Here is a 9,961-nt window from a genome sequence, read left to right on the forward strand (position 1 = left end):
ATCTAAGATGTACAAAATTCATTTGTTATATTAAAAAGAAAAGAAACCTTTTTTTCCATATTCTTAATCTTTTTTTAATAAAGAGAAAGAAAGCTTCACTTCATAGCATTCATATCTTAATGTACATTTTGAAAAGGCTCTCATTTGATAATAAATTTATTTTTTGTCTTCTATTTTTAAAAAAATTATATGTTGGTTTCCTCACAAATTTCTTGTGAGCTTTTCATTGGCCTTAAAACACACATTTGAATTCTAAGTAAAGACACAAAATCAAAACAAAGAAATTGAGAGAATAAACAAAATGAAAAATGAAACACAGGCCAACTTGAGCTATCTCAAACTTAAAAGAACCCAACTTTTGGAAATGCAACCAAAAAAAAAGGATCAGTAAAGGTACATGTTTTTCAGCTTTAAAAGGAAATTCAAACTTTATTCTTTTTCCCACCATGCATGCCTAAACTAAAAAGAGATTCACACTTATTTAACCCAACCATAGATCTATTATGAAGTTCATGAAATAACATATCAAATAATGAATAAAATACGAATATACTAACGTAATACTAAAAAATTTTAGATGGTAGGTCGAAGAAATGACCCAACCACATAATCTACTCAAAGAGTGGTTACGGAGAACTAAGCTACGAACATGTGGATTGTATCAGAACCATCATAAACAAAAACATCCATCTATTCAAAGGGCCAATCAATCAGCCAATAGAGAGTGACATGACATATCATAAATCCAAAGCTAGAAAGAAGATAGACCATGACTAGAAGAAGCCACAAAAGGAGGGTTAAGAATCATGCATCAGCATGAGTACTAAAAGGTTAGCCTCTATCTATGAATCTCAGAGGAATAGTACACAATTTCCACCTGATTTATACCAGACACTGCTCTCCTTTGGGTGATTCCAAGCCTGATGTCTCTTGGTTTTGCAGTTTTCTGAGAGGTCCCCATCAGATGTTGCTGAACTCGTCCTATCAAAAGAATGGAAAGATTCTTCCTCTCTGACCCATTTTGATAAGAAAGGCAAACAGTGAATGGTACAATGCAGGTAAGCTAATCAAATCTAAAGTTAAGGAAGTTAATCCTAACTACTGAATGTATCAAAGGTTTAGCTAATGACCCTAAGAGAATTAACAGTGCTGATCTACTAATCCTAATAACCGATGTCTTTTATAAGAGTCGACGATATACTTTATTTACTTTCCAGTTAACAACCAGCTGCCTTGAGAAAGTTGTCAAATGGACTAGCAGGAGGCAGCCTCATGCCAAACCATCGATCTGCTTGCAATCCAACTCCAGGAAGATGTTGTTCGTCTGCCAATATCTGCAAGAAAGAAGTGACTCGATCAGTTTTTTAACATGACTTCCATTTAACATTGTCGTCCAAAGGGATATTGATAATCGAGAAAGACAATAACATGCATTGTTTCAGAGATAGATTCAATGGAAATGATCTCTAGTTATCATCTTTGGATCTATGATAAATCATAGGAAAGTAATGAAGCAGACCTTTTCAACTGCAGAGTTGCCACTCACAGGAAATGGAGGACAATATCCATCAGCTGCTCTGGTATGGTGGTTCTCATGTGCCAACCAATTGGAGAGTTTCTTCCTAGTGCCAGTGCCAAGGGCTTCACACTGGCTCGCCATGGCATTGTATGGAAGAGGCGATGTGGAAACCGATGTTCCGGCCACCTGACCAGCTACCTCAAGTGCCTGGAAATGCGATGTTCATTAGTTCAAAGAAGCATATGTTGGTGATGAAGAGCTCAGAATGCTTTGGATCATTTTTCGAAAAGAAGTACGCGCTGAGCCTCTGACATAGACATAGGGAAGGAAAATGGTACCGATTCAAGAAGCTGACCAATGCCCATTATGTGAGATATTGAAGGCGAAGGAGGTACTCTAGGAATGAACCGAGCAATATCAGCAACAGAGGCTTCACTCGTCACTTCATCCTCAACCAGTAAATTTGAAAGATCCTGCAGAGCAAGAACAAATTATGTCGCATTTGTTGCATATATTTAGTAGAATGGATGAGCTTAAGAGCTGAAACAGAAGGTTTAAGCATTGAAAGTTCATTTTAAAAGTGATACCATGTACCAGAAAGCAATAAGCTTTAGTCAAGTCATCTAGAAAACTTGGACAACAAAGAAGACTTATAGAAGAATAATTGTACCCCATCAAATGATAATGATTCCTTGGAATGGGTAACTGATTTATTTTTGCGGAAATCAAGCATCGATTGTGGGCCATACAGAAATGGATCATCTGGTGTAAATGCTTCAAATAGCAGCTTAGCTAGTACACTTTTGTCCAGCTAAACCAACAGAAAAGAACTTTTAAGAGTCTGATAGCAAATCGAAACAAAAATATAAATATGCTTCAACCAAAAACATGTTACCTCAGTAATTACAGATAAGTTTTGTGCCAAAATATCCATAATGACATTGTCCGCTTCATATACTTTGTTCCGCAGGTCAGAGAGATAAGACTGAGCCAGCTCATTATCAGTAACAGATCCATATTCTCTCAGATCTGCTTGAGGCTTTAAATAAATGTGAAGATCTTCACCAATTGCGAGATATGGATCCACCTAAACATGTAAATGTGTAGTCGTGATTACGATATCAATAAGCTGATGTGTATGAAAATTAAAATCATAATCTAGCTGTTTAAAGATTTGATTTTTCTTCGTAGATTGATAAAAAGAATATATGTAGAAGTTATTTTCCATAGCAGACAGGATGCACTCACATCACAAGCCACTAATGACTTCAGAAGATGATTCAAATGAGGTATGTGATAGAGCTTAGCAACAAACAGCAGCATGCCCATAGATAAAATAAACACCGACCTCTGCGATGATGGGCGTAAGGTACCTATCAATAAATAAGAGACTTATCAATAACACAGCTTTCGCACATAAGTCATCGTCACAGTTGAAAAACTAATTTCGAATTTTCTGATCACCATGGTTGGGCTCCAGGGATATATTTCTCAGGGACAGTGGAAGCTGGAAGAAACGGACCGTAAGATTGTCCTGCTGACTCTGTAACAAGGCATACCAAGTAATTTCACAGTAAATTCCAGTTGTAATAAAAGAAGGGTTTAGGAATCAAAAGGAAGCAGGAACATTCCCATGAAAAGTTATTCAGAAATCAAAGACATCATTCGAGGAATGATCCTTCCTTTTAATTTGATCTTATCAGGAACAAGGGTTTCGTTCATGTTTAGAATTTAAAGCCATATAATTGCATCTAGATTTCACCTTCAGGCGTGCCGATATTAGTGTCAAGACAAAAGAATTGGAAATGGCTTCAATATTTGAGGGCAAATTATCTGGAAGATTAGCTTGTATCCAGAATGCAGACAACAATTGTGATAATTGATCCTCGCTAAATTTCATGATATGCAGTTCCTGAAACACGAAACCAAATACTCAGTTCAATAAATCACCAGGGGATCGAATGAATAAATAATTTCTTATGTTACAAGTTGGCTTACTTCTTCAGTGGAACTCGAGGATCCAGCTTTCCTGTCAATAATTGAGTGAATCTTGTGAAAAGTAGGATAATTTCTGTGGTACCGCCTATGCTTCCAGTCTTCTTCTAAAGAATTTAGATTATCATGAACATTGTTTCCAGTTTTTTCTTCTTTCGAGCCATCCTTTTCTCGTCGAAGTTTATCCAGTAAAGCAGTAATAGAAGCAGATGTTGATGCAGATGCTGCATTTGAATGCCATGCAGCTGGCTTGTAAGGAGAACCGGATTGCACCGAAGCAGTTTCATGTTCGTGGGAATTAGAACTGGGAAAGACAAGAACAGAGAAAATTTGATGAGCTCCAACGCGGGTTTCAACATCGGGATGCAACATTGCTTTCAGGATTTGGACAAGAAGGGCTTCTGGAAATACCTATATATATACAAGTACTTTAATGGTGAGCAAATGATGGCTGCATCTCGTGAGAAATTGACAAATTTTCAGTATAGAAAGATAAGGGCTACAAAATGTGCAAGGATAACAAGTTCAACCTCAAATGGATCCGACTGTAAACAAAGGTCAAATAAAAAATCAAACCACAGAACTCAGCTGACTATGCAAAATCAAAGCCATATTAAAGCCTTTCTACAAAAAATGAGTTAATTATAAGAGGAATGTTTTTTGAGTTTCTAGCAGAAACTAATAAAAGTGCACAAGTGGCTTTTAGCCCATATATCCTTGTTTTTGACAATATGTTTGTTCCCATCAATATCTTTCTAAAAGGCAACACAAGAGGAAGCTCAAAGAAAAAGCTAAAGCAATTGAACACGCTCCACATTTTAACCAGTCTATAAACATTTCATCCATGAACGATGATGTGTTTCTTTAGAGTCTCATCTAGTTCAATAACAAGCACTTCCTGTTCACCCTGTTCAAAAGATCATGCTTAAAAAAGATTATCCAAAACTATATCAAGAATTTCCTGTTAAAAAACACCCTAACGGTAATAGTAACCTCATGTATTAACACTCCTGCAAGACAAATATAATAGAATCAAGGAGAGATTCTTAAGCATGAAAAAACTAATAGCAGTCCATTGTTAACAATTACATACCTGTTGTGAATCTGAAGAAATTGGTGCCAAGGAAATCATATGAGCAAGAACAATCAAGGATCCAATGGTGGCTCTTGCAACAACTCCAGAAGTCAGATTCTCGAGAGATATAGCCATCAAATCGTACAAAGGACGTGCATCACCAATCTAGCAAAACCGGATTTAGTTCAATCTACCATCGAAATCAAGTATGGAACAATGTTATAAATACTTCAACCATACCCCTTTTGCAATTTCAAGTAAGCAGTCTTCAATAGAATTTTGAAGTGAAATATTCAAATCTAGTTCTTGTTGCCCAACTGAATCAACTGTGACTTGAAGACTCTTCCTAAGATGCCTGCACAAGTCAGAGACAGATCCAATATCTGCCAGCACAGCTCCCGATCTAATTTGTCTGGCTAAATTTGAGGCAACTTGAATGACAAATGATTTGAGCTGAGGATCATGTGAAACATTTTTGTGGTCCAGATGGCGAATTACAGATGCCAAAATTAAATGCTGGTTACCTGAGGAACAAAATTGAAGTAAATACCACCCCAATTCCTTGTTTCGTTATAACAAGAGCAGAAATCCCAAGTCTGATGCAAAAGGGAGTGAAAAACACCTGAACTCTCCATGAAGTATAATATATCAGACAAAACCATCAAAGCAAGCCCTTGCTGTGGAATCCAGTGCCTTCCAGAATCGAAGTAGATAAACATTGGATCCAACACTCGGCGCATTGTCGTACTCTCCTTGGCCAAATCAACCATTCGTTGCAAACAAATCTGAGACCACACTTTCGGTGCCTCGACCTCCTCCCTAAAGAACAAGCAAAAGAATTATAAGCTACAAAATCCTATAGCTAATTTGGCTGACTTAAAAGAGAATATGACACAATGTAAAATACCTAGTGAGTAAAGCAGGATCCTTCTTTTCTGGTCTTGGCCTGATGATTGTGCAGGAACCAGTAGCATCACCACCTACTGTACCACCTCTGCCTTCAGATCTGACAACTTCATTAAGCCAATTATGATGTGGCTCCAAGCTATCATCAGAGTTACCATCATGGGCAGGGTCATAGTTTTCAAGAGTCACGCGAACCATCTGATATTTCAACAGCAGTTATGTGATGAATAATAAAATGTCAAGTATGAAAGGAAAGCTTTTTTATAACATGATGTTTCAATATTTTAGATGCATTGGTATAATTCCAGACATTTTGCCCAAGATACATTCAAATCAAGTGCATAGTAATTGAATTATGAAGTAATAATATGATGCAACCTTCATGACAGAAAGCACATTAGTTGTTATTATTAGTAACTTCTGGCTAACTAGCAGACTTGTTAACTGTTAGCATATCCTTCTCTTCTTCTCTGTGGTAGGAGATGAGCTGTTACCATGTAATGTGGAGAGCTTTTACTTAAAAGTTATAGTTATATCTGCCTTAATAGACAAAGAACTGTACTTAAATCACTGAAGGGGGGATAGAAAAGACACAGTTTAACCATATCTGTTAGGAGAAGGCAAAATTTACCTCATCGAAGTCAAGAAAAATGTGTGAATACTCAGTCATGAACCAGACCTGGCAAAAAAGAGGATGAGAAATTGCTGAGAAGAAAAAGTGCCAGCTTAGAATGAAAAAAAGTGAAAAGTCCAACATTATTAGTCCATGTGAATTATATTGAGTTAACAGCAATAATCTACTAGAACTAAAGCACAAAATGCAGAAAAGTGAAGGTTTCTTTTTTGAAGTACACAATACAAAAATAATGATAACTTAATATATGAAAAGGCACAGTATTAATGTACTATAAATAAGAACAATGAAGAACTAAGAAATGGTGGCCTTTAAGGAAATTTGTTTAAGATAGAAGACTATTTTCTCAAATGTGGGATAAACCACAAAATAAAGCATTGAAGGGAAACATCGTGCAACCATGGCAGAAATGCATTGTAGACTTGATGCCCTCAAGCACTGCTTTTTATGGTCTTCCCCTCTTTCCAGTGCCAGCATACATACTTTAGGTACCAAGTTCTCAACATTGTGCATGTAAGTGCTATCTGCCTGTCCATCATAAATGGGGAAAAAAGAATAATTAGAAGAAAAAAACAAGTGAATAGAAGAGAAGAGAACTAGAAAATATATTAAAAACTCCCCTGCATGCATACAAGGATGCTACAGTGATCAGAGGATAAATGTCCGTCCAGAAGAAGAAAAGTAGGAACAACTTATAGAAGGCCATAAACTGGCCAAAGGCATGCAATCGTGTACTAGAAAAAAATATTCCCATCCATTTTAAGCTTGGATATTGATCGTTGCCAATTTTACCAAAAACAAAATGGCTACACTTAGTTTATGGAAATGCACAAGGTAGAAAAAAAATACCGGGCACATATATACTCTAGTCTAGATTGCAAACACAGATGTGAAAGCTAAATCCCTGTTGTTAGATGAGTGAATACTTCACCCGATTTGTCTCGCACAGATTACACAGATCAAACTATACATCAAAAGCGAGAACATACATAAATAACAAAAATAACAAATCTCTGCTCACTACAATCAGTGTTCTTCTTCCCTTGATATAAGGCCATGAGATCTAGAATCACCTGATTGTGTATGAAGTTTGTCAAGGTTTGACACCCGAGTATTCGCAAATCATCGTGCTTAGAGTTGTCTAAAAGTTCAACAATGACCTTCAGCAGACTACCCGCAAAATATGCCCTTCAAAAGTGAAGATAGACTCAATGACTAATAGTTGCTAAAATAAGTATCAAGGCGAAGCAACTAGAGCTTTATAAGGTCTCGGAACAAAAGCAAAAACCAGGACCAAGAAACATGACAAAAGCAACTGCTTAAGCAGAACCCATGAACCACATATGCAGTTCAACACCGCAAACAGAAGATGAAAGGTTACCACTTACATTTGGTTCTTACAAAGGGAAAGCAACTTATTGTATGCATCTGCAATTATAGTAATGCATTTGACTTGCTCACAGTGAAGTTCTTTACAGCACCTGTCTTCAAGATATTTTACAATCTGGGGACGAGGGACAATAAAAGGAAGCATCAGTACCCCAGCAATGAAACACATACTTCTGAACTAATCAAACCTTTCTGCTTCAAAGATTATAAAACTGCATATAGCATGAATACCTTTGGAATGCGGAAAGGATTTTTTGCAGCATATTCACACAACTTAATAATTTTCCTCTCGCTTTGAGGGCCATCCTGTGAAGGGTTCAACCACCAAAGCTCATTCAATGTAACTATTGATTCGTAAAACTAAAAGTAAAAAAGAAAATCTCATCAATCGTGTTTACCAAAATGCCAACAGTTAAAACATGCTGAGTTGTTCCATGCAGACTCTTTTCATTGTTAAGTTTGTGTTCAATTGAAAGTTCTATCTTCTCCAAATTTAGAAATAGAACAGTTAAAAAAGAATTACATCGTAGTTCTTTTCCATTTGATCACCAGACAACTAGAAGAAAGGAAAATCAACTCATCATCCGTCACATTCCATTAACACGGTCAAAGAACAACACCAAACTCAAACAGATCTACAAACCATTCAAAATTCCACACATCAAGGCAAACAAATCTGGTCCAAACGGCTAACAAAAATTAAGGGCCATGAAGTCATCCTTAGTTCAATTCCATTATCACAGTCAAAGACAACATAAAATTTAAACAAACAGATCAACAAACGATCAAAAACTTCACAGACATCAATGGTCCTACAGTACTAATGATTAGGCATAAAAAGGACTAGCAAATGCTTACAAGCGATTTAGGAAATATGTCAGCAAGCAATTTCTTGTAACGCTTAACTGGCTGCCGAGATCTTGACCTCAAAGCAGGGCAGCATATGCACATGTTCCCGCATGCTGGGAAGATTTTTCTGGAGATTACACCCATTTCCTGCAACAAAAGAAAGCACAAGAAAACTTGAGCCTTCCTTCCACCAAGATTTGCTTCCATACGCATAAGCGCATGAGAAAGAAGGGGTCAAATGTTCTGAAATATCCTGTGGAACCCATTTAACAAGGAAAGACATCCATTTTTAGAAAGATAAAAAACACTCGTTTACTAGTTGGGGGAAAATTTTTCCATCTTGCAACGTAGGAGAAGAATGACAAGTGTGGAGGTCAGCATTCTAGAGAAAAAGGAGGTGATACATATACATCAAAGCTAATGCAAAACAGTAAAGTTGAAATAAGGAGCTAAAGAACAAATTTGAAATCAGGGAAAACGTTTTACAGTTCAAGACAAAGTACAAAAGAGAACAAATAGCAAAGGAAACAAAAAAAAAAAAAACCCACCTAGAAGAAGCTAAAAACACTGTAAGGCTACATAATAAGAAAAACTCAAAGTTCAAGAACATTCTAACAACACATTGCAGCAGAACACAACACTACATCCTCAGCAGAAACAAAGCTATATCAGAAACAAGAAACAGGTTTTAAAAAAAAAAAAAAAAAAAAAACCAACCCATTACACAGAAAAACCCAAAACTACATGAGAAAACACAAAATGAAAGAATTTCAAACAACCCCATAACTCCCTTTTGAAGGAGAAAAACAAGAACAACATTGAAGAGCAAAGTTACCTGGCCAACACCCAGAACCCAGATCCGGGAAATGAAACCTCCTCTGTTCTGTGTAAATACAATGAAATGAAGAATCAAACGGTAACAATAGAAATGGCAATCAAGTAGAATAGAGTAGAATGCGCATGAATTCAGCTCAAAAGGACATGAGAAGTTTTTGAGAAGAGAGAAAGCACGTGAAAGTGTCAGCGTATTCACACTGAAGAAAGTGGATTGGTGGCTTAAATGTCAGAAATTGGAATACTAACCTCCTTCTTCTCTACTTTTTGGTGTTGGGCAAAGGCTAAAACAAACACCAGGCGGATTCCCTTTTAGTAATTCAGTCTCTGGCTTCAAAAAAAAAAAAGCTTTAATTTGAACTTCCTTTTACAGGGTTTCTCTCTTCAACCCTTTTTGCTTCATTCAAATTAGATCACTCTCAAACGCTTTTTGCTCAAAAATGTTGATCCAAATGTTTCCAACGGAAGTGCTTTTGTGGGTTATGGATTGAAATAGAAACTGTAATTTGATGGGATTGAAGAAGGCTGTAGGTCAAAATCTTTAATTGGTTTAAATGCATTTGTACTTATCTTTTGGGTAAATACTATACATTTTGTTACCATAATTACTATTTCAAAAACCTTCAATTAGCTATCGTCAATATTATTTCAAAACTCTTATTTACTATCGTCAACATCATTTCAAAACTATCATTTACTACTATCTTTTGTACTATTTTATATGCATCATTTTTTTTATTTTTTGTTATGGTGTTTATTA

At 36.3% G+C, this 9,961-nt stretch overlaps 1 protein-coding gene across 2 annotated transcripts; it reads right to left on the reverse strand.

Annotated features, from left to right (window-relative positions):
- Positions 1 to 673: 673 nt before the first annotated feature.
- LOC150035718 (protein SEMI-ROLLED LEAF 2) lies at positions 674 to 9,742 on the reverse strand. Of its 2 annotated transcripts, XM_090314947.1 has the most exons (21): positions 9,451 to 9,742; positions 9,203 to 9,250; positions 8,377 to 8,514; positions 7,750 to 7,824; positions 7,518 to 7,633; positions 7,203 to 7,317; positions 6,529 to 6,657; positions 6,127 to 6,174; positions 5,497 to 5,693; positions 5,212 to 5,408; positions 4,830 to 5,113; positions 4,608 to 4,754; positions 3,518 to 3,925; positions 3,282 to 3,431; positions 2,984 to 3,062; positions 2,768 to 2,892; positions 2,415 to 2,606; positions 2,190 to 2,330; positions 1,858 to 1,992; positions 1,520 to 1,726; positions 674 to 1,334 (listed from the first exon to the last, which is right to left on the reverse strand). In XM_090314947.1, exons 3-21 carry the CDS (start codon positions 8,509 to 8,511, stop codon positions 1,218 to 1,220), a joined length of 2,997 nt encoding a protein of 998 aa, XP_090171073.1. In that variant the 5' UTR covers positions 8,512 to 8,514; positions 9,203 to 9,250; positions 9,451 to 9,742; the 3' UTR covers positions 674 to 1,217. The 2 variants fall into 2 exon arrangements, with proteins under 2 accessions (XP_090171073.1, XP_090171074.1); XM_090314948.1 differs by lacking the exons at positions 9,203 to 9,250; positions 9,451 to 9,742 and adding an exon at positions 8,684 to 8,741.
- Between the last annotated feature and the right edge of the window lie 219 nt (positions 9,743 to 9,961).

The sequence above is a fragment of the Benincasa hispida genome, chromosome 6 (genome assembly GCF_027475165.1).
Source record: "Benincasa hispida cultivar pf3 chromosome 6, pf3_genome.v1.1, whole genome shotgun sequence".
NCBI lineage: Eukaryota > Viridiplantae > Streptophyta > Magnoliopsida > Cucurbitales > Cucurbitaceae > Benincasa > Benincasa hispida.

What these genes read in the sequence shown, in the direction of transcription:
- LOC150035718 (XM_090314947.1), bottom strand. Translation starts at nt 8,511, where the DNA reads ATGGGTGTAATCTCCAGAAAAATCTTCCCAGCATGCGGGAACATGTGC. An exon ending in TTTCTTCAGATTCACAACAG is followed by an intron (nt 3,926 to 4,607) that starts GTATGTAATTGT and finishes GTATATATATAG; the next exon opens with GTATTTCCAGAAGCCCTTCT. An exon ending in TAATATCGGCACGCCTGAAG is followed by an intron (nt 3,063 to 3,281) that starts GTGAAATCTAGA and finishes GCCTTGTTACAG; the next exon opens with AGTCAGCAGGACAATCTTAC.